This window comes from Anticarsia gemmatalis, chromosome 1 (genome assembly GCF_050436995.1).
Source record: "Anticarsia gemmatalis isolate Benzon Research Colony breed Stoneville strain chromosome 1, ilAntGemm2 primary, whole genome shotgun sequence".
Classification (NCBI taxonomy): domain Eukaryota; kingdom Metazoa; phylum Arthropoda; class Insecta; order Lepidoptera; family Erebidae; genus Anticarsia; species Anticarsia gemmatalis.
Window position 1 is genome coordinate 3,216,735 of NC_134745.1, and position 24,706 is coordinate 3,241,440.

The 24,706-nt window shown below is 43.3% G+C and overlaps 2 protein-coding genes across 3 annotated transcripts in view; both read right to left on the reverse strand.

Moving 5' to 3' along the window:
* Nucleotides 1-3,214: 3,214 nt before the first annotated feature.
* LOC142972143 (apolipoprotein D-like) lies at nt 3,215-17,428 on the reverse strand. Its single transcript, XM_076112985.1, has 6 exons — nt 17,343-17,428; nt 7,242-7,510; nt 5,217-5,374; nt 4,630-4,814; nt 4,021-4,247; nt 3,215-3,783 (listed from the first exon to the last, which is right to left on the reverse strand). Exons 2-6 carry the CDS (start codon nt 7,320-7,322, stop codon nt 3,574-3,576), a joined length of 861 nt encoding a protein of 286 aa, XP_075969100.1. The 5' UTR covers nt 7,323-7,510; nt 17,343-17,428; the 3' UTR covers nt 3,215-3,573.
* A 1,692-nt stretch (nt 17,429-19,120) lies between these two features.
* The window catches only part of ken (zinc finger and BTB domain-containing ken and barbie protein), a 29,471-nt gene continuing 23,885 nt past the window's right edge, over nt 19,121-24,706 (reverse strand). For both annotated transcript variants that reach the window (XM_076113006.1, XM_076112997.1), the window contains exons 2-5: nt 24,353-24,535; nt 23,481-23,601; nt 22,870-23,343; nt 19,121-22,758 (exon numbers count right to left, since the gene is read on the reverse strand). In XM_076113006.1, the coding sequence (XP_075969121.1) occupies nt 21,826-22,758; nt 22,870-23,343; nt 23,481-23,601; nt 24,353-24,528 (1,704 nt within the window). In that variant the 5' untranslated portion in view covers nt 24,529-24,535 and the 3' untranslated portion in view covers nt 19,121-21,825. The remainder of the gene's footprint in view (nt 22,759-22,869; nt 23,344-23,480; nt 23,602-24,352; nt 24,536-24,706) is intronic.

The window sequence follows — 24,706 nt, forward strand, 5'->3', positions numbered from 1 at the left end:
GTTATATTTTATGTTACTGTTATAGTGCTGAAATAGTCAATTTTGGCTCAAAGCTCTTTTAAAAAAAAAATTATAAAAAATAAGGATGTTCCCGTTACTTTTCTTCATTTTCACATTCCTGTGTTTATAATTTCAATATTGGATGTCCTGAGTAATGTAGTACTTGTAACCGGCTGTCTTGCATGAATGTGAATGATATAAAAGATTTTGTAGGCATCCTGGCAAGTCGAGCTCTGAGAATCTGCCTACTTCCATAGAAAAAGGGCGTAACTAACTGTAGGTATTTAACAGGTTACTAAGTTTTGTTGTTCAATTTCATCGTTAAATTATAACAATATATATATTCAGCTGTTTTAGTCGTGTAATTTCTTTAATTTCAATTCCTTTCGACTCACATATTTCTGAGAAGTATGGCTTAAACAGTATTTTTTTATTCAGTAAACAAGTTATGAAAGTAAGTCATCATTGTTTACATAGAGCTTTATTCTTACCGCTAATGTAAAGACTGTATGATTAACTGTTTGTAACAGATAACGTTAGTAAAATAAGGCGTACATGAAAAGGTGCGGTTTCCGCATTATGTGCAAGAAATAATCACAAATAGTATGATTTACCCACTAAAAATAGAGTAGAAGAATACACATTAATCCTTTATATTTCGTCCCACTGTATCTAAAAATGAAAACAACCAACTACTTGGTTTCTTTTGGGACAGAACGGCATCAAGGAAGCAGCAAGACTTGAAGATGTACCTACCTTGATGGAATTTTTGTATTACTTACTTGGCCAACTTGGTGGACTCAAGGCCTAACTCCTCCCTCATTTCGGGAGAAGACCGCTGCGGAGTGGGACATTAATGGATTAAAATTTATTTAAGATGGACACGAGAGACATGCACAAGGAACATTTGTTTAGCAATATACCTGAACCTAAAATTGGAAAAGGCATGGATAGAGATTGGTCTTTTGCAAGACTCATCAAAGAGGGACATTTTTCATTTTCAAAATGAAATGAGGAACCTTTTTGGAAAGTGGTTTGTTGTAAGAAGTGGTTCTTGTTAATGATTCTTCTAAATGTCGCCTCATAGTCATAGCTATAGATATTACAGCTATGAAATGTCTTGACTTTCCCTTCTATCCTTAGTGATTGACCGATGCATCTTTTTTTACGGAAGCTGTTCAGTTTATTTTTTATGTAAACAAATACTTATTGCGAAAATGGCCCGCTATAAAATAATCTTATATTGTCTATAGGGCAAGATATTTTATACAGAGCGATTCATCGACCTCATTATAACTTTGAACCGCTTAAAATTTGAACTTGATTGCCTTAAAACTAATTATTTTGAGGCGTGTACAAACAACTAAATGTTGTCCTTGAATTAATCAGAGCTAGGCGCCGGAAAAAAACGGTTTTGCTGACTAGCGCCATCTGTACAATTGGATTCGAACTACTAAGTAGGTAGGTATGTACGCGATAAGTTTAGGTAAGTACATTTGTAGCTAGTACTCGCTTAAAGATATAGGTAGCGCTTGCGTAGACTTTTTGTTTTTTTCCTTATTTTCAGTTATATTATAGAAAAATATAAGTGAAAATTCTTAAGAAATGTTAAAAAATATGTAAAAATTTATTTGGGTTACTCCTTTACCAGTTCCTTTAACTTACATGTAGTGTGGGTTTGAACGTACAGCGTTTTGGTGTAAGGCATTCGACTATTTGAACACATCTTTCGACTGGGAGCGTGGCGTCTCCTGTAATCCGGCTTCTCGGAGGTCTGGACTGGAGGATGGTTTGAGGTCGGGAGTTCTGGTGCTGAGTGGCCCATGTTGACTGGACGTCCACACTAAGCCCGGTATTAATATGGATCCCCCGGAGGAGTCTGGGGGATGCAGGTTAACTAAGGAGGGGCGAACCGGGCCAGGGGGGAAACCCAGCAGCCAAAAGTCCCCGTATCGGGCAGTAGTGGGATAGCGGCCGGGAGTGGGTGCTCAGTAACAGCCTGACCAATAAAATCAGACCCTTTCCTTTTGCTGTTTTTTTTAAGCAAAACTATTTGTTTTCTTGAAGTCGTTTCGGTTTCGTTTATTTGATAGCTTTATTTTTTGTTTCATGTGATTAACTATTGCCCATAGATCGGTATGCGTAAAATGTTAATTTTGAACATATTAAGTTTTAGGTCCTTTTAGGATTGGTTAATTAAAACTTAAGCTCTCCCTCTTTTCCAAAAGTGCAAGTACTTAACTTGCTTCTTCTTCTTACTTGAGCTTCTGCAGAGCCACAGACAGGGACACTTTTCTTCTAATCGTTATCACAAAATTTGTATAATGTAGAGCATTTAGATAGAAAAAAAAAATATTATTAAAGGGTTTCCTTCTTTAGGGATTTCATCTTTATATTTGAGTCTATTGCGTGGTCGGGTATGAACGTGCTTTTACTGCGCAGTAGGTAAATCAGTTTTTATAGTCCCTACAACTAGTAATAGACAATTAACTTTAAGCTGATAAATTAACAAGAAGGATTTCTTACAGATCTACCATATTATCGAAGACTAATTAATTGTCTTCTAGAATAGATAAATTATAACAGGATTATTTCTTATCAATCTGCTCTACATTTAACGATAAAACAGGTAGGTACAAAGTACTTCATGATTATATTAATCCATGATAATTTGTATCTCCTTTAGAATAATAAATGCGAAAGTAACCCTGTCTGTATATCTTTCTCTTCATCATGACTAAAGCATTAAACAGATAAGGATATTTTTTTTAACAAGGATAGTTTGTGACCAGATAAAACACATAGGATGGTTTTTATTGCGGAAATGAGTATGAGAATTATGTGAGTAATAGGCTATAGAACTATAGTTCATCTGAGCTATAGTTCAGCCACTTGGTGGAGAGCCCGCAGGCTTATGCTGATAGTGGCCTGTTTGATACAGCGCCTTATTTGATACTAGCTGACCCGCGCAACTTCGCTTGCGTCAGATGAATCATAATTTTCCCCGTTTTTGTAACATTTTTCACTGGTACTCCGCTCCCATTGGTCGTAGCGTGATAAATGGGCTATCTAACACTGAAATAATTTTTCAAATCGGACCAATAGTTCCCGAGATTAGCGCGTTCAAACAAACAAACAAACTCTTCAGCTTTATTATATTAGTATAGATAATAATATGACGGATTACAGTAGCAGAAAAAATAAAACAACAAAATTCTCTTACTATTTTATTCAGAGTTGACTTATTGCAATGACTATCGAGTTAACTAAACGTGCGTGACGCGAACGTTGTGTGTCGTGTAGGTACTTATTACTTATTTGGTAAAGTAGCCCTAAATAGACACCATTGAAGGCTCACAAAAAAAATCACACTTCTATCAAAATCCAGGATAGGAATGAGGGTATTAGATAACAATAAATCGTCTGTCAAACGCAAGTATCAAAACTATCTGAAAAAGATTGTTCTCAACAATTTGAATTATATAGTTTCAAGCAAATTGCGTCTTTATTACTAAGTAAATAAGACGGACGTTTCCCTGAAGCAATTCCTATCGTGAACTTTTTTCATTTCGTCTACTGAGCGGGAGTATCTTTAATTTCGGGAGCCGCTTCAATTGGCTGCTTCATTTCAATTTTTTCGATCTTTTCAATGGTTTCCTTGTTCTCGGATTCTGACATGATGAGCTCCGGGACTTGCATCGGCTTGGCTTCTTCTTTCATGTCGGGGACCGCCGACCTAAGTTCGGGCTCGCTCGGCTTTACTTCCACGTCTGCTACTCTCTTCTGTAGACAAGAGGGGTTTGTTAGTATGAAAAATGAGGACGATATCGGCGAAAAAATTGTAAATATATTTTAGTGTGGATCTTTGGATGTCTACATACCACTTATTTGAAATGATACCTAAGTTATTAACATATTTGGTAAAAGTACTTTTAAGTTTAACAATCAAATCTAAAGCGAAAGTACAATGTGAAAATATACAAGTACATTTTTTTTTATGATGGAGTGTTAATATCATACCTCAACAACTTGTTCCACTTCCTTCTCCTGGACTTCCACGGGCTCTACCACATCAGCGCTCTTGGACAGTTCGCTGGTAGCAGCCGGCGCGGGGAGGATGGTGCAGTCAGCCTGGTTCGTCTTCTGGAAGAAAGTCCTCGAGATCTTGTATCTATCCAGCACGGCGTACGCGTTCTGCATCACGGCGAGCGATGGAAGCCTGTCACGGGTCAGGAGCCATGTGTTTTCTAGGGGAGAATAAAAAAGTTATGATTCAGAATAATCGTAATTCGTACAGGATTTTTTGATGAATGTTAAATGTCGACGTTACCTGCAATTTTCGAGCGCACTATTTAGTACGAATCTCAAATGTTGTGGTGCTATCACGAGGTTTCTGGTATTATAAACAAACTGACATTAGACTGACCAGTTTTGCATCATCAAGACTACGGTGTATTTGTTTTAAATGAAATTCAATGTACATCACAAAAGCTCTTTTTTACCATTATTTACAGCGGAGAACCTCATAGTCATCGAAAAATATTGTAAGGTCAACTACTTATCGCCTAATATTTTTTTTTTCAAGTAATCTTATAAGTTAAATTAAAAGAAAACTTAATGACAACTTACGGGTATGCACAGGTCCAATGCCACTGCAAGCCCACATCACAGCGTATGTGTCGTAGTCAGTATCCAGTATGCTGTACTCGAAGTCATAGGGCAGGGGAGCAGAGGAGTACTTCACCATCACGCGACCCTCGCCTTCACGTCCCACCATTTGCAGGTGACCTTCCATTATTCTCTTGAAGCCGGTGCTAAGAATAGCAATAAAAATAATATGAAGTTTATGTAGAGCCTAGTTTTTATAATAAATATTTGTAATGCCATGTATGTTCTAGGTACTTGTTATTCTAATTTTATAGGTGCTGGATAGTTTAAGTTTACCTTTTTTGCCACCCCAATAAACAATTATTTCTTAAGTAGTTCTCATAAACAACAAATCTTAGAGATGCTAATTAGATTTACCCTTTGAGTCAGCTGATAATAGAAGAAGACCATTACCATAGAAGTAAAACTGTTTACCGTACTACTCAAGTGCAGGTTAATAAAGTTTACTTTATTTAAAACAAAAAATGCAAATACTTTATGGTTCCAACCTAAGGAACTAAACATCGCTGTGTACCTGAATAAAGAGTACGAGTATAGTAAAAACTTACATAGAGTTAGTAATTTCGTTAGTGATAAGGATCCTGCCTTCAGGCGTGGCGGTGTAGTGTGTGGTGACGCAGCGTGTTCCCAGTTCGCTGACGGTGAAGTACCTCTCAGCTTCATACCACGTGCCCAGGAAACGGTTCATGTTGAAATTGGCCATCGCCTGGACAGAAAAAAAATAGGTATTAGAGCAATTTTTATTGGTGGTTATAAGCCGGATTTTATTTTACAGTTCTTGTTGTTGTTAGAGCAAAAGAATAACGGTTGTACCTTTTTTAGGTGATAAATTTTTCTTTTGTCACTTTTCTAATATCATTACTAAAGTCTGTGCGTTTGAAATATGTAAGTGTGTGGGAATACACGTCCAAAGTAAAGTTTAACGTTGAGTTTGCAACGAAATGCTCTAAAAGACTTACGTTGTCGAGATTTTAAGAAAGTATTTCGGTAATGTTTTTAATGAATACACTATAATAGCGGATAACTTCCTCTTATGCAGAAATCTTGGCAATAAATAAAATATATTTTCCGGTTACGCAATCTTAAACAAAACGCCCAAAATCTGCTGCATCATTCGCGAATATTTCCGAAGATACACCAATTGCTAAGTACTATTCAATCACGTAATAATAATATAGAGAAGGAAAGTGAGATAGGTGCGGGTCATCGTCCACAACCAGTTATATTGACCGCGGTTAGTGATGTTACGTGAAACACCTGCCAAGGTCACCTCATGGTTCTTTGTACCATGATTTTTGCAAGGACCACTTTTGGAGAAAGTGTTTTTTTGTCCATCAATTCGTAGAGTATGACAAGAGTATGAATTAAAATGAAGCAAAAGACGTTTATAGGGATTGTAGCTTGTGGCTTTCTTTGGACACTGCCAACCGTCATGGGAGAAAGGCTTTATCGTATATATATAAAATGAAATGTAATGTATGGAAACAATACATGTTTAAGGTCCTTACTAGAGTGCAATGTAACACTTAGAACTAGACAATATTTTAAGGGCTAAAGGAAAGTGAGTGAGATAGGTGCGGGTCGTCATCCACAACCAGTTGTAGTGACCGCGGTCAGTAATGTTACGTGAGACACCTGCCAAGGTCACCTCATGGCTCTTTGTGCTATGGTTTTGCAAGGATCACTTTTGGAGAAAGTGTTTTTTTTCTGATCGAGCTTATGTTATGCCCCTCAATTCATACAGTATGACAAGATGTATGAATGAAAGTGAGCAGCAAAAGCAGTATGTAGGGATAATAGTGAGTGGCTTTACTTGGTTTCTGCCTAGTGCCTTAGCTACCCTTTTAGTATGAAAGTCATGATTCTATGTAGTATGTATGCATGTACGTCAAACGCAGAGTTTAAGCATGAACTGTCTCCAAACATTTTATGTCTCTTTCAATAGTATTACTAGACAGTTCTTTAAGGAGTGAAGGAAAGTTAGTGAATTAAGTGCGGGGTCGTCGTCCACAACCAGTTATATTGACCGCGGTCAGTGATGTTACGTGAAACACCTGCCAAGGTCAACTCATGGCTTTTTGTACTATGGTTTTTGCAAGGACATAATAAGTGAAAGCATTTTAGGAATCCAGTTTATTTTTTGTGATTAAAACATATCGGATGTGCCAGTAAGAAATATTATGGCGTCTGATCGTTTTGGATTTTTTGTTGTTCGGGTATTGAAATTGTGACCCCAACCAGTTATAGTAAGACTTAGAGTTTTGTTTTGTTAAAATCATGGAGTTTGACATGATGTATTAAAATTATTGTTTTGGATATAATATTTTTCTCACGGATTTTAAATAAAATTATTTGGATATAAGTAAAGGTACAGAGTAAGGTACAAACTATGAAAGTCAATAAAAGTCATAAGAATTTATAATTTTTTGTGACTGCCACAAAAGAAGCGATGTTGAGTATAATAATTAGTCAACAATGAATATTTGGGAACGGATAATTTCAGTAATTAGTTTTAAAACCAAAAGGACAATTGAAAAATCCCTAATCAACACAAAATTTCATGAACAACTTACCTGAAAATCGGGACACCACCCCAAAGACGGGATCTGGGCCGAGGCCGTCGCCAGGAAACCGAGAAGAAACAGTCGCCACATCTTGACAGTTGGGATCCGACAGCAGACGAGGGTCGTACAAGGGAGCGAGCACGGGAATGCCGTGGGACGTCCAGACACCCGCTTATAAACCTTCGCAGCTCATACAACCGGTCTGGAACCTGCACGCATCTAATGGGACACCTTATCTAGTAAGCACTAGGTCAGTGCCTCTCAAAGATGCTTGCCAACTGAAAAAAAATAAAGGTTATAGTTTTTACTTTAATGTAACGTACTAGACGTTACATTAACGTAATCTAAATACATAGAACTCAAGGGTCTGACTGACTGACATAGTGTTCTATCAACTCACGGCCTAAACCACTGGACGGATCGGGCTCTGAAATTTGGCATGCAAGTAAATGTTACGACGTAGGTATCCGCTAAGAAAGGATTTTGATCAATTCTGCCCCCAAGGGGATATTTTGTCTTAGTCACAAACAACGCGGACGAAGATGTGGGCTAAAGATAGAGTAAGTTCAAAACAATGCAACAGTACGTGTGCAAAATTAGTCTCTCAAAAAGGGTTTTAATATTCGACTGAGAAGACCTGACTGACTTGACCTGAGAAGTGCCCTTGTAATCTGTCGTAATTTATTTTTTTCAGCGTCTTTTTATATACAATTTCAAACCAGCCATTGATATTTAAAGAGTTTATCATGCCATTGTTAAGGGTGAAAACTTTGAGAGCCACAACTCATGGTTGATTTATAACAGCCGTTGCAGTTTTAATTTCACAGCGATCCTTGTTAGGTAATGAGTTGTATACACAGACATGCGTATGTATGCGTGTGTATATATGTGTGAGTTAATGGCCCGTTGTTTGTTTGCTTGCTTTTGTCTTACGCCGGATGTCTTCTTCGCAATAGGTTTTGAGTGAAGATAAATATTGGTTTGCGGTTGAAGTAATAGAAGGAAATGTGTAAAATCTATGAAATATATAATATAACTTTTGAGCAGGGACTTTAGAATATGACCTATTCTAAGCCCTACCTGTTCCATTCCAAGCTTTTGTAGACCATAATTTATTCGCAAAATGTAAGCTTTTGTTAAATTCCAAAAAAAATATTTTTTTATGTCAAATTTGACGGGGACCGTGGTGAATTAGTAATTTGATTTATTTGTGATAATTGAGATTTATTTTTGTGATGAAAATTATAATAGATTAAACCTATTAGAAAAAGACGATCACCTTTTTCGCGTTCCTAGGACATAGACATATTTCCACAGTACAATTGAGAAAAAAATTATAGACACTTAGTCTTTATAATATAAGATGGGCGTTATTTTATATATTTCTACGACTCTATATATTATGCATGCAAATGTAAGTAAGGCAAAACTGGTGGAAGCCGAGACAGGCTGCTGGTACTAGGTAAAACAACCATAAAGATACCAAGCAACGTCAATCAAGATTTTCAATTCCGATAAAATTACCTTCATCCTCGATAATTATTTGCAATCATACAGATACCATTTGAAATACAGTTACATCCCCAATAACCTGCAGTACTGGCTACGACAAAAGAATGTTCCCATGACTGAATAAAAAGGCTACAGCCATCTGCCTCCGTACCGGTTCGACGTCCCGACAACGACTTTTTATTTTCTATCTTTTCCCATCTATTTTTATATCCAGACCTGCAGGACTCAATTGCTTGCCTAGCCCGTTTCTTTGGGTTCCGTCAGCAAATGTACGAAACCCTTTTTTTTTTTTTTTTTTTTTTTTTTTTTTTTTTTTTTTTTTTTCGTCAGGGAAACCAATCGGGGTCGCTGTAAAAAGTCGACCCACCGGCTAGGTCCCCGCCGCACTGGGACTGCGCAAACGGGGTATGTGGTCCACCGTAGAGCCCACTAAAAACCTGACGAGTGTCCAACCGCTTCCGCAAAGACGTGCGCCGGGATAACCGCAATAAGCTAGTACCGCAAGACGCACGCCATGCGCGGCTCGCCCCCTGTAGGGGGGCCCTACCTTGGGTGATGCCGCCTGGGTGGATAGTGACGGCATCAAACACCATAGACGATGGACGTGACACCACCCGCCCATCACCTATCTTGGGAACCTCACCTCTCCTGTGGGCGACGGAAGTCCCAATTCCGTCACCCGGAGGTTCCACTTAAGGAGGAAGGCGGCGCAAATGCGCCACCCGCCTGCGCCCGACGCGGCGTCGGCGGTTTGGGTCAGCGAGGGGATCGAGCTCCCTGACCCGCTCCGCTTCCTCCTTGCGCTTGATCACCTCCTCACAGAAGGTGACCATGGCGCTCCATGCCTCGCCACTGTCGACCATGGCCTGGCACACGGTCGAAAGTGACAAATCGGCTCCGATGGCATCAACAAGCGTCGCGCGCGGCTCCGACCACGCCGAGCACACGGCGAGTGTGTGTTCCGCCGTGTCCTCGGCACAGCCGCAGTGATGGCAAGCCATCGTCGACTCCCTGCCGATCCGGCACAGGTATCTCCCGAAGCAACCGTGCCCGGAGAGGACCTGCGTCAGCCGGAAGGTCATCGACCCGTGTCGCCTGTTGACCCATCGATCCAGGACCGGTCGGATAGCGCCGATGGTCAAAACACCGGCGCTTGGCTCTACCAACCGCTCGGACCACTGCCGGACGATCTCGTCGCGGCACTCACGCCGTGCGAGTGCCCCCGTTGGCAGTAATCCGGTCCCCGTGTTCCTCTCTGCTCTCGCCTGACGGTAACGTTCCGCCAAGGCACGAGCCTCAAGGTCCCATGGGGGAGTCCCGGCGAGGACACATGCCGCTCCAAAGCTGACGGTCACGTAGCCCCGTATGGCCCTGTTCGCCATCACTCGTTGCGGTCTCTGAAGGACCGCAGTGTTCCGGCGATTCAGGGCATCCACCCAGATGGGCGCCCCGTAAAGAGCCATCGAGCGCACAACGCCGGTGTAAAGCCGGCGGCATGCACCCGAGGGCCCCCTCAGGTTCGGAAGCAATCTTCCCAGTGCCCCAGCAGCTCCAACAAGTTTGGGTGCAAGGCGAAGGAAGTGCTCCCGAAAGTTCCACCTGCTGTCGAGGACGATGCCTAGGTACCGCATCGACCTACCAACGCTGATGGAAACTCCGCCCACCACTAGCTGCGCTCCGACCGGCGGCGCCTGCCGAGGCCCATGAAAACAAATGGCCTCGGATTTGTCTAGGGCAACCACGAGTCCCAGGCGCCGAATACGGCTGACGACTTCGGCGACGCCGGTCGTGGCCAAGAGAGCCGCCTCTGGGTATGTATCGCCGCGGGCCGTGACGAGGGTATCGTCGGCGTAACAAGTCACGTCGACCCCCGCCACGAGTGGTTCCCGCAGCACCCAATCGTAGCCGATGTTCCACAGCGTCGGACCAAGTACCGACCCCTGTGGAACACCGCACTTGACGATCCTCTGGCACCACCCGTCCCGCGTGGGATACGCTACGGACCTGTCGGAGAGATAAGATGTTAACACTCTCCGCAGGTACTCCGGCACGCGGTGGTGGCTGAGCGCAGCGAGGATGCAGCTCCAGGGAAGCGAGTTAAAGGCGTTGGCGATGTCAAGAGACACCGCCACGACCACCCCTCGCCCTTTCACTGCGTCCCCAATCAGGGATCTCACCCGCGAGATCGCGTCAATGGTGGACCGGCCCCGGCGAAACCCGAACTGCGAGTCACAGAGGTCCGGTCCCGGTCCCATTAAGTGCTCGGTGAGACGAGCTGCCAAAAGGCGCTCAAAGAGCTTGCCCGCCTCATCGAGCAAGACGATGGGACGAAATGCCGACGCAGAATCTGGCGGGCGTCCCTCCTTCTTGATCAGGGTCAATTTTCCCGTCTTCCACCTACGGGGAAAATGACCCTGTGCCAGGCACGAGGAGAACAGCCATGTCACCCTGGATTCGAGCGCGTTGGGCAGAGCCAATGCCCATGCCCGTCCGGGAATTCCGTCGGGCCCCGGAGCGGTGTTACGGCCCTTCAGCCTGTCCACCGCCCGGTGCAACTCGTCCAAGGTGACTTCGGGCGCGACTGCTTCCTCAAACTCCTCACTACTGCCACTGCTCCCCGAATCCACCGCCGCCGCAACCGCAAACGGGGGAGGATGTTCCCCCCGGTCCGGAAACAGGCCTGCCACTACCTGTTCCAGAAACTCGGGTTGGAGACTCTCCGTCACTGGGGGCTCCCAGGGGCGCAGTTTGGCACGCACCATCCTGTAGGGCCGCCCCCAGGGGTCCCGGTCTAACGTGTCCAGGAACTCCTCCCAGGCCTTGTGTTTGGCCTCCACAATAGCCGCCGACAGGACCCTACGACAGTCCCTGTAGGCAGCATATAACTCGGCCTCGCGGGCTTCGTTGCGGCGACGACGCCGGCTTCGAGCGTATCGACGTCTGGCGATCACGCAGTTCTGTCGAATCTGCGCGATCTCCGGTGACCACCAATACACCTGACGTCTAGGGAGGCAGGGGCGGGCCCGCGGCATGGACGCGTCGCATACGCGTGACATCGCGTCCACGAGCCACTCAGCCTCTACCTCCACGTCCACCGGACCCTCAGGCGCTGGACTCCAGGACTGCACCAAGGCCGCCTCGACCAGCAGCTCTCGGTCGAGACGTCCCAGCACCCACCGCGGGCCGGCCCCACCCGGGGCCCGACCCGGACTGTTCGGAGCGGCCGGAGAAGGCTGAATCCGATACCGGATATACCGGTGGTCGGATGCCGTCTCAACCTCCTCTAGCACGCTCCAGTCCTGGACACGGCGTGCCAGGGCGGCGCTAGTGAACGTGAGGTCCACTATCGAGCTGCCCTGTTGACGCACGCACGTGTTTACCGAGCCCCGGTTGGTCAGAACCAACCCAAGCGATACAGCCCATTCTTCCAACGCCTGACCCCTGGCATTAGTTGCCGGAGATCCCCACGCCACAGACTTGGCGTTGAAATCCCCAGCCACGAGAACGGGGGAGGGGTGTGCCCATCTGACGAGCCTCGACACCTCTTGAAGGAATCGCTCAAAGTCAGACGGGACACAGTTCGGAGAGCAGTAGCACGCGACCACCGTCACGGATCCCATTGACGCCGCCACGCATCCGCGACCCCTCGCTACTTTTTCGAAGGGTGGCGAGCCGTGCGACGCCAACCTTACCAGGGCCGCCGTGCCCGTTAGGTCCCCGACCCAATTATCACGGGCGGGAACCATGTAGGGCTCGGAGACCACTGCCACGTGTATCAACCACTGCGCCATACTCTGGAGAAGTAAGTCCTGAGCTGCAGCGCAGTGGTTAAGGTTCGCCTGGAGGAGACGGATCTCGGCCATTATTTAATTGCCAAGTTCCATTGCCTCCCCGGCCTGTGACGGCTGGCCATTCATATTGTTCTGGGGAGCCTTACCCCCCGTCTTTTGAGAGGCCTTTCCTGCCTTACTCTTGGGCTTGGGGGCCCTACAGGAGGGACCCCCAAGACGGTGCTCCGCCGGCATCTTCGCCTGCACGCACAGTATGCAGCGCGGTGCGGCGGAGCACTGCCCCGCCTTATGCCCGGCCTGACCGCAGCGGTAGCAGATGTCGCTGCGGTCACACTCAGAATCACAAACGGCCCGGGCGTGACCGGCGGCCAGGCACCGGAAGCAGCGCATTTGGCGGGGTTCAGCGACACTAATACGAGCCGAGACCCACCCCACCAGTAGCCTTCCGGCATCTGCAACCTTTTTTGCAGCCACAATTGGACATTTTGCCCAGGCCGTACCCTCTCCGCGTGGTCCGCTGCGGACCGCGCCAACCTTCACTGCTTCCACTGGGCAGCCTCCGGTTCGCGAGATCGCCTGAGCCACTTCCTCTGGAGTTACAGAGTCGTCCAGACCGCGAATTCGTATATCCACACACTTACAGGGTCTGGACACTATCGCGTCACTCCCCAGGACCTCTTTCAATTTCCCCGCGAGGGAGTCCGCCTTTCTTTCCGCATCTGGCCCGGGGATCTCCATTTTCCGCGCGCCAGTCGCGGCGACGCAGATCTTGGCGATCCCGCTGATGCCGTGATCCGCCAGGACGATGTTCTGTTTCGCCCTGGCGATCACTTCAGCGTAGGTGATGCCTCTCGCGACGGCATCCTGCGACACCGTCAAAATTATTGCTGCCGCCGACGGGGGACGCAGTGCGACCGCCGCTTTCTCCTGTTTCTTTGCAGGACTCTTGGTTACTGCGGCTATAGGCGTCTGCGCCGGTGCAGCAGCTTTTGCCCCTTTCTTTGAGCGCTTACGCACCACAACGTTCCATCCCTCTGAAAGGGGTGGCGGAAGCGGTGGGCCCGCCGGAAGGCCCGAAGAAGGTTGGCTTGGGCCGGGAGCAGGGGCAGGAGTCGGTACAACTCCCCCCTCTGACTTCTTCCCCTTCCTCTTGCCTTTGCCCTTGCCCTTGGAGGCCTTGCCATCTCTCTCAGTGGTAGATGAGGGGGCCGAAGAAGGAGCCGGGGCCGGAGAGACAATTGCCGACGCGACATTAGTCTGCGGGGCGGGCTTTGGTTGCGCCACCCCTTTGTCCGCTGCTAGAGGCGGGCGGAGGCGAGGCTCCGGCGGAAGCCGGGCCTCTATTGCCCCGAAGCGGGCGTCTAAGAATAGCCGAAAATCGGCAAACCTCCGATCAAAATCGCCCTCCGACGTCACCTCAGTCGGCCTAGAACTAGCCGACAAGGACTCCACCACCTCCTTCAGGGCCGCCACCTCCTTGGTGAGAAGGTCAACCCTGAGAGTAAGGCGATGGTTCTCTGCTTTTAAAGCAACATTCTCGACCGAGGCGGTACGCCGACTCAACTCGGATGCCGCCCGCCGGACTTCCTTCTCCGCCTCCTTAATGGACTTAGCAAATGAGCCCTTAAGGTTGGAGCGGTCCGCAACATGGCGGACGGCATCCATGTGCCGCAACATTAGTTGGGCGATGTCTGTCGCGGTCAGTTTTTCTAGCTCCCGGTCAGACGGCCCTGGCTCCAATTGGAGGCGATTTCCCTCATCGGCACTCAGGGCTATGTCCAGGTCGGTCATCGACCCGGTTACGACACAGCTGAGGCCACTCTCTTCGCTAGCGGGAGACGATCGCGCTTTCCCTCTCTTCTTTTTCCCACCCTTGCGTGGGCTCACTTTGGCCAGAGGCACGGCCTCTTGGCGCATGGCTGATACTGGCCGCTTTCGGCCTTTGCCTGATTCACTGGCTACCTGGCGCCCCTTCCTGAATATTGGGGCTCCGCCCGAAGAGGCAGCCTCGTCCCTTTCCGACTCGCTGTCACTAATCGAGGGACGCCTGAAGAACGTAGGCTCCTCAGCCTCGGATAGCTCAGCGAGCTGGTCCGTCTGCCCCGAACTAGAGGCCCCCAACACCACAGGCGTCCGGGACCTGGAACGTCTTCCACTAAGCGTCCGGGACCTAGAACCCCTTTCGCTAAGCGTCTGGGGCCTGGAACCCCCTCCACCTCCTTCCACCCTCTGGGTATTTTCAGGCGTCTTAGGACGCCTGAATATTCCCTCGTCCACAACAAGGACTACGTCCCCAACTTCTCCACAAACTTTTTTATTTAAATTGTCAATATTCATACTGATCCCACGAGTATGGGGGAAATATACCGTCCACCCAGGCAGAGCCCCCTGTACCTGGGTAACCCTATCTACACCGTGAGGTCGGGCAGGTTTCACGGGCATTCTAACCTAAAGTTTTTTATTGAGGTTTTCTCCTCTTGACCCAGCCAATTAAGGCAAGGCCCTCGGTCCCAGCAGTGGCCGCGAGACGTGACCACGACGCCTCCACCGGGATAACGAGTTTGAGGACGGTGACTGAAGTCTGCCCACCCGGAAACGATACCGAATCCGGGTGAGCCCGTCCTCCCCCCCACTGGCCTGGAAGCCCCGGCCAGCAATCCCCGCGAGGAGATTACCTGCCGTTGCTTCCCGCCACACCAGCCAGAACCGCTCGCCATACCACCGACCCGAAGGTTTGTGGGATGAGGAACGGAGCCGCCAAAGGGTAATTTTTTATAGAGGTTTTCTTCCTCGCGACCACCACCTCGAAAGAGGCGGCAGCCCCCGAACCCGACTTACGTCAGGCCTTACGGGTTGAGTCCCTCCTAGCTTCACCGTGGCTGGATTGCCACGGCTACTGAGCCCCCTCACCACGACAAGGTGGAAACTCCCCGAGGGGGAAATGTACGAAACCCTAATAAAATTCTCCAGATCGAAAACGTTATCACCGAACGGTGTAGCTATTGAAGAAAGATTCTAAATTCTATACAGAAAGCTATTATGCTGAGATTTAGATTTTTTTTGTTAAAGTAAGTACGATTCTTATGCTAAGTTCGCTCAAGAGGTTATTTTAAAATAATTGTAACATTTATTTATCTATTAAAAGATTCATCTTTTAGGTAGGTATATATACCTTAGATACCTTTTAACTTACAAACTTATGAAATCTGGAAGTAAAAACTATTATTTTATAAGTAAAGTTGCGAATCAACGTTGGGTATGGCGAAATTATTAAAGCTATACGGAATACTCACTTACAAGTGGGTTGCAATCGTCCATTTTTTACAATAAACTCCTATGAGCACATCTAATTATGGTTATGTCTATTTAAAGAGCGTTGGCTCAGTAAAAAGAATTATAAATAGTAATTTACTGAACAGGAATGTTTGACTTATTTGTTCTTTCACGATTAAGGCGAGTTACTGCGAGTTTTTGCTCTCGCTTTTATAGAAAGAGAACGCTACTCCTTTAGCAACATTGTTAGTTGTATTTATGATAACTCTTTGTGAAACTATTTGCACCTTAGAATGTTTTGATGTGTCAAACAATGTGTATTGAGGTTTTCGGTTAGAAAACGTTGCTGAAAAGCTTTTAATTTAATCGATTACTGATCCACTGCAGTCTAAATGTCCTTCCGAAATGAGGGAAAAATTTCACCATGAGCACATCACAAAACCTAGTTTAGATTTGAATCCTTGTAGCCCCTCAAGAACCCAGGCTTGCAATATTTATCACTTGATAAATAATATAAGATTTTTCTTCTATTACCAAAAGAAGGAAATTTATTAAGGGCCCGCGTAAACGAAGGGCATTTCTTAACACATTTTAGTTTCTTCGTAGGATATATATCTTACTTCCGTTTTGAAAACACTTGCCACTATGAATAATTACTAGTACCTCATTCTGTTCATATTAGTAGTGATTTATAAATTTTTTGACCATGGACACAAGTCCATCGTAACTTTCGCGTTGCATGATGGGTCGACTGTGCAAACCTGAGGAAACACCAATGACTTTTCGAAGTTATGTGTGTATTAGAATAATTATCACTAGATCTAACGGTGAAGGAAAACATTGTGTTGAAACCTTGCATGTCTAAAATTTATTTAATACATTTATTGAGGGCATGCAAAGTCCATCCCGCATTTGGCCAGCATGGTGGATTCAAGGCCTATACCCTTTTTCGGTCGGGAGAAGACTCATGCCCAGCAGTGCGACAGGAAAGGGTTAAAAAAAAGGGTACGGGAATTAACGCGAATACGTCCAACACTTGCCTGGGCTTAGTACTCGTATATTCCCAGTTGTCCCCTCTAACACTGTCCCATGGGTGATAACTGGGAATAAAAATAGGTAGAAAATTCCCACTTGTCATCCGAGATGACAGCGTAGAGAAAACAACTGGGAATATACCTTAATTTTCACACTTTTCTTTCAAAAGTGCTCCCGACATCTATCCTGCCGTCCTCTAACTATAATGCCGTTATCTACAAAAACAATTTTGTAGATAACGGCATTTTGCTTCGAGATATACGCGAAAAGGCGCGAGAAAAGAAACATGCAATGCTGTTCCCAGATGCTGCTAAAGATAATTCCAATCGCAGTTTCCAGATAGTTACGAAACAGCATTGCATTATTCTTTTCTAGCGCCTTTTTATCGAATATCTCGAAAAATTGTTTTTGTAGATAACGGCATTATAGTTAGAGGATGGCAGTATCATATTCTAGAATGGTCTAAATAAATCACGGTATTATCAGATATACAACTCACCTGTTCAGCAGTTAGGTCACAACTTGGACTGTTCCTCTAGTTATATCATAAGGCTTCGCGACGCGTGACCACACGTAATATGATTTGTTCTGACCAATAGAATGCTTTCTTTATAATTCCTTACTTATCCAGTTTAGTTCTAGTGGGTGATCTTGAAGTGATTTGTAAGAGAATATTGGTATATGACTTACTAACCGGCTAGAAGCCATTTTAGATTGCTTAAAATGACTTTACTTGGGTAAGAGTGGCTTCATTATTTTGCTTTGACTATCCTTGTATTATATTCAGATCGGTCTTAAATTGTTTATTGATGGAAAATCAAAGAATTTATTTTGGATTGAATTTTAATTTTTATATGATCTAAAACAAATCTGAATTAGAATAAGTTGACTAGATTGTCAAGCTGTGTAGGTATTTGCTACAACGCGCGCATATTTTCAACGAGGTCAAAAATCGAAATCTATATAATTTTGGTTACATGATTTCAAAATATTCAAGGTGTTTATTCTTTAAAACATCTGATAGCTTTATGGCTATGTAACGATTTAATAATTTCCGACTTTTTAATTCTCTACATTCGAAAAGATGTAGGTGGTTGTTCGATTTGGTCGGACTAATCGACTGCAAATCCTACGGTCCCGAGAGTGATTCCCAAGTCCGAAAAGATGTCATTCTGTTCTTCCAATAGATTTTCTTTGTTTAGGAAGGACAAACTTATGTCTCTGCCCGACACCTTTGGGTACATCAGGCGTGATACTATGAATGTAACTTATGTCCTTCTTTCACAATACAAAAGAAACATATTTTATTCTTAAGTTTCACGCCCTCTATCAGCTTACCACAGAACTACGATCTCGTAGAGTCTCCTAGATGCTTAAATAGTTAAACCATGCCTAGGGCCTGGGTGGGATAAAAATAAGATTTGTAGCATAGGAAACTAAACAATTATCATAACCTTATTAGTTTATTCAAAATCGGGTAACGAAACATCTCTCTCTTATTGTAAAACTACCGATACATGTCGAATTCGAATAGTTTTGCTTCATACTATTTGCTATCTCTTTTACTGTTATTGGTGAATCCATTATTCCCGTCTGTTAGCAGATCCTAGGCTTCGAGTCACCTTCCAATCACGACATCACCAGAAACTACCGATGTTACATGACACCCAGGTCAAGACCTACCTCCAATATCAAGTCTTCATCTCATGATCCCTAATTTATTGTAGATTCGCCGCTATCTAAAAGGGTCCAGTCTCATTGTCTATTTCAAGTTCTTTACTTCCACAAAACCTTTATTAACCACTGCTCCTACAAGACTTACTTTAAAATATTTCAAACTATCCAAATGTGACATTAACCCATGTTACTGCTGTAGAAGCAATTTGAACGCACATCAATGAGGTGCTAAACTTGATATTCGCAGTAGCATGTAGTTTACTAGTAGTTATGCAGTTTATTGACTATTAAACGTTGGGATGTCCTTTCTAAGTTGATATTGGTAAAGATGTGTTGTGTTGATCTAATAGTACGGGATATGAGTGTCCCGTGTGCTCTAAGATGAAATGTGGTAGATATCGTTTCTGTACGTACCTACTTAATTGGTGGTTTGAACCATATTAGTATAAGATTAATACTGCTCTTTGTTTCGTGTATTAGATATGTTTAATATTTTATTTATTGGTATGTAATTATCATGTTGATTGATCTTAAGGACGGTAAGGAAGGTTATCCGAATATTGCTTTTCTAAGCGTGTTAATAAATAAACAACAGTAGCGTGTGTAACTAAAATATTCTCGTTATTTAATTTACTACGGTAAGAACACATTTTTACAGAATGTTATTTTCTAAACAATATCTACATAAAATTGTACAAGTATGTGAAAACTTATCAAATACTTTTTAATTTACAATTAACAGAGAAAAATCAATATTCAAGTTCAACAAGATTAAGTTAAGCTTTATTTACCATTAAACTTATAACTAGTTACTATTTACATTTTTAATTCTTAACAACGTCATGTTTTTTACAAATTAATATTTCGAATCGGCGTGTTTGTGTTCCTTAGATAAATCCTTTCACACAATATATATTTTAATTCCAAAGCAGGTACAATTTATAAACTGTTATTTCACCAAAAATATTATAAAAATAATATCTACTTTTTTCGCAAGAACTTGGCCTGTGGCACTGTCGTGCGACTAAATATTTAGGTATAAACTATACCTAGCGATTACATCTATCTAAGAAACACAATTACGTATCAGTGAGTTCCTACTTGCATTGATATTTTATATTAAGGCAATTCCGACTTTCGCCGAGATATCACAACGATCCTATTCTACAAGTTGGTTTTTCCAAGAAAATGTTATAAAAATACAATTTGTTCAAGTTACGTATAGATTAGGCAGCGGTTTGTGGACGATTTTTTTGTCATGCATCGTTGACTTAATTCTATAATTTTTATTTACACGAATATGTTTCAGAACACGGGATTACATTGAGTCTTCTAAACCGATCACACAACATGGAGACTGCAAAAGATGCAAGTGAAAAAAGGTGACAATTATTCTATTTTCAAAGTGACTCTGTTTTTATTGCTGTATTTTGTTCTCAATGAATTCCCGTGTGCCAGCAACATGGATTTAAAATGGAAAACGCATTGGAAGACAGCGTTCTCAACGTGCCTACTTAAGACAAAAACAGACAATTATCACATAGAATAAACCTAAACGATTCCTTGAAATCACAATCCTTAAAAATAAATTGTTCCCCAATTAATAATTACGTCAATAACGACGTCGAATATAACACGAAAAAAAAACGACAAAAAATCAGGTATATAGGTAACGTTCGAAAGAGACTTTAAAGCAACTCGACAATTTCATAGTTTACTCTAAGTTTTGAACAACGATGGTAACTTTAGTTTTATTGAAGTATAAATAAACAACAATAATTGCATTGATAAGTATCCGCGTGAATGAGAACATTAAATAAATGGAATTCCAAATAAAGTACGTATAAATGGATTGTACAAAATGAGTATTTCGGAATAATATTCTCCATTCTCCAGTAAACTGGCTATTGGAATAAACATAAGAATCGAGGTTCAATACAACGTATTGATGATTAATAAAATATAAACTTTTGGCATCGTACTGATGAAACAATCAATCGCTAATTTTGTATACTTTGTATAATAGAAGCCTTAAATAATATTGAACATCCAGCCTTCACTACAATAATAGCTTTAATATAACTGGCCACAGTAACGTGTTCGATAAAAAGCGACATCGAAATTAAGTTTCGAAGATTTTTAATAAAGCTAAAGTACTAGTTGATAAAAATATCCATTTGAAAATAATGCCTGGTAAGCTTCGTATTAACACTAAAGTAAATTAATCCAAAAATAAGAAGATATTCAAGCTTGACAATAAAGTTCGTAACGGAATTACGGAAGTGGTTACAGAGAGTAGAACGTTAGTAACTACAGATGAGATTATTAAATTGGTACCTACTTTAAGTTTAACAAAATCAAAATCATTTCAGGTCCCTTTAATTTCTCTTAATTGTACACCAAAACGTTTTCAATGCTTTACAAATCTTTGGTGCTTATCCACATTGCAATAATCGGCACGAACGAATGGAAGGATATGCAAACTATAAATTATATTATTACGAACACATTTTTTTCTAGAAGTTACAATAAAATGATAAAACCTAATATTGAGATTGTAAATGTCGTAAAAAGCTGCGAAATGTCAAGTCAGATGGTTTGGAACGAAGCGGGGATCGAAAATATTGAAAATGAAATCTTTAGTATATTTTAGAGGTATATGATTGTAGAAAACATTTGTTCAGAAGCACCGAAATACTGATGTAGTTTTAATGTAACCAATTGTAATAATGTTCTAAACTTATACTTGTTCTAATTCTTAGTTCCAATTCTGACTAGATCTATTGACTGTATACTTGTTACAAAGTATAAAGTCAATACGAACCTATTTAACGCCACAGTAGATTCATCAAGATACTGATTTAAATTAGGAGGTAGTTGATGTGACGTCATCTCTTTAGGCCTTAAATACTTCGCAACTTTTCTTTGACAAACATGTCTATTTTCTATGCTTAAGGAATTAATGTGTCGGTGGCTTTTAATAATATTTACCCTAATGAAATACATCTTTCAAATAAATACTATCTTGGAAGGTGTTGGTCCCGGATTATAATTTTTAAACAAATTATAACAATTTGGACCCATTCGGCAAACATGTGATTTTAAAATTAGTCATCAACATCACACCCGCGGTGGTCTCCCGCGGATGCCTCACTATGAGTATCGCTCTGCGATATCACATGTCCTAAAACTAAACACTTAACATTATATCCTTCTAAACACATATCACAATTGAACTCTCGCTAGGAGAGAAGAAGTTTTCAAAGTCCAAAGGTACGCGAGCGCCCGCGTCACGTGAGCGGGCGTCATTCATGCAAATTTTTACTGAGAAGCAAACTATTGTGTGGTCCTGACAAGTGTCTGATGAGTTCTGGAAGCGCCTCGAACGTGAGTTGACAGAAACAGCAGTTGAACCGGCCGGGCGTGTTCGTCCGACCGTCGTTCTCGCTCGACGATATGACGTTCCGATGCACCGAACATAAGTGTTTTAGCAGGTGAGCCTTCTGTTTGAACATGGCAACACACAGTCGACAAGCGAAAGGCTTCTCTCCGGTATGTACTCGTAAGTGAGTTTTGAGATTCCACGACATGCCGAACTGTTTGCCACAGTACTCACAACGATATTCTCGTACTGGCGCTTGTTTGCTCGATCCTTGGTCGTGTTCCGTCGAGGGCGTGTCGTCTCCACCCATTTGTGGTTGACAGAGCCAGGGTCCCCACGAGCCGGCACTTGGAGGTCTGTATTTGAGAGCGTCCTCGTGCGTCGTGGTCGGGGGAGTCGCGCTCCTCTCAGGTAAGTACGGAGGCGCCGACGTGCTCAGTGGGTGTAAGACCCCGAGCCGCGCGCTGGCTGCGACTGCCGCCGCACTGCCGGGCCCTTGTGTATACCGCAGGTGTGCCATTTCTTCTAAGTAACTCGGGGGGAATGATACGAAAGGAGGATTCTGTGAAGGTGAATTATGGAAGCCAGGTCTTCTTTTCCGGTGAGGTGTGACGACATAGTTTTCGGGAGATGTCTGCACGAGTGATATCAAGTCTTGGTCGGGTGGTTTGAGATGCGCGTAGTCTTCTAATTTGACGGTCCGTAAGTCTAATTCTGGCGGTTCTAGATAATGTGATTTCCTTTTAGCACGTTCAATTCCACGACCTAACCTATCACTAAGCAATTGTCTCCGGTATACTGTTGTTTCCTGTGGTTCTTCCTGGCTTGATGATGTCGATCTTCTTCTGTTAATGTTCTGGAAAAAGAAAATAATACAATAAGTAATTGAATTACCACCAAAAAAAGAAATGAAACGAAAATGGAGTCTCCCATAGTGTTTATAAGTTATAATATAATTTCAAATTACCTTTGCCGCAACTGTTTCCACGTCCACGTCCTGTGAGTCGTCGTGTTCACTGCCTGTGTTCTCTGAGTTCCTCGCGAGCGACAAGTTGACCGGGTTGGATGAACTTCTTCGTCGCGCCATGAGTCGTCCACATTCCTTGTCTCTGTTCTCACCATCCTGTTCTTCGTCTTCCCTTTCATCATTACTGCTAGTAGACATGTTTTCTTTCTTTATACTCATGTTTTCATCTCCTTTGTCTTTACTGTATCCTGCCCCAGGAGTGACGAGCTCACTCTCTGAGTGCGAGGATCCTGAAGGCGCATCGTGTTTACTGCTCTCATTGCTGTTGATATCTGTTTTCAATGTCTTTGACTTTAGTCGCTCGCATGATCTGTTCCGTTCCTCAGCCTGTTGTCGTTCCTTTGTTGATTTCCAAACATCCGATTTTATTTCCAATAATTCAAACAGCTCTTGCATATCATCTATTTCACCAGACTGGAAAAGAACACAGATGAAAATTAATATCCTAGTTGAAATTAAATGCAAATGTAATAGTCGTTCCGACTAGTTTCTTGGAGGCTAATTAATGTATGATAATGTAGTTGTGTTGTGTATAATAAATTGATGCTAACCTCTATGTAGGCTTGGCCGCTGTACAAGAACACAAGGAGATGCCTCATGAGCGTGCTGCTGATGCCCGACATGTGAATCGTGACCGGATTCTCGACTGACGGCGTATCATCCAGTATTTTCCTGGAAAACAAAGTATATCGTAAGTTTATGTTATTCTTAGAATCTTAGATATCTTTATAGTTAGTTAACTATATAATAAACTAGTTGAGTAAATGTAGTTTTATTCATACATCCTGGTCTAAAGTCCAGATAAAATGGTAGATATCTATCTTCCGCGTACACTCATTGCCTTACACCTACTAGATACCGGTCGCTTCAGTGTGTTATTGGATTGGCTTACCAATTAACCTTATTAAATAATTAAGATTAGATTACACTGATGGCCGGTTCGAGAACTATTGTAGTACTCGTAGTGAAAACTACGAACTGGTGATGTAATTTGTTTGAAGGTAACTGCTTCCTATTCACGCTACTGTTTTAACTTTGTAAACGATATTCGTAACGACTTTCACAAAGCTGGTATAATTTTCTTACTTCGTGAGTAATGACATTGAAGTAAAAGTTTTGCTTACAAATTGGATGTTCTACTTCTTTATCGGCAGACTTCCGGCAAGCTGTATAGTATAGTGTACGATGGATTATGAATTTTTCATTTTATTTTCTGAACTTTAAAATTCTGATCTATGAATGCTTGACACAAATAGACATATGTTTTGAAAATCAGTTAGAAGGTCAATAAATAACATAAATGATTCAAAATTTTGATGATGACACCCAGATTTGGGAAACAGATTTTTTTCAATACCAATGAGAAGGCGCTAAATTCCTGTAAGTTAAGATTTTAGTCGTAGTTCATAGAGATAGTGTTTACCTGATGAGTGGGCTAGCAGCGGCCATGACGATCCTGTGCGCGGCGAGCGGCACGGCGTCGTCGCACACCAGCACCAGGTCGGAGTAGCGAGCGCCGCGCCACGCCGCTCCCACTTCGTTGAGGATGCAGGCGTGATGCTTGCCGTACGTCAGAGTCAGCAGGCCCTCTCCCATCATTCCAGCACTGCAAACAAACAAACAGATAAGTATTAAAGAAGGACTCAAGAGCGCCATTTCTCGTCAGATCTAAGATAAGATAGGAAAGCTGGTTTTATTTGGATCGTTTGAAGGATCTGCGATTGTATTTGTTGCTAGCTTTTAGGAAATGTGCAGTGATTAGCTGAACTATTGCTGT

Excerpts from the sequence above, each read along its gene's own strand:
- LOC142972143 (XM_076112985.1), bottom strand. The coding sequence starts at position 7,322 with ATGTGGCGACTGTTTCTTCTCGGTTTCCTGGCGACGGCCTCGGCCCAG. Across the intron at positions 4,248-4,629 it reads CATTGGACCTGTGCATACCC|AAAACACATGGCTCCTGACC; the intron begins GTAAGTTGTCAT and ends ATTCTCCCCTAG. Across the intron at positions 3,784-4,020 it reads AAGTGGAACAAGTTGTTGAG|AAGAGAGTAGCAGACGTGGA; the intron begins GTATGATATTAA and ends TCTTGTCTACAG.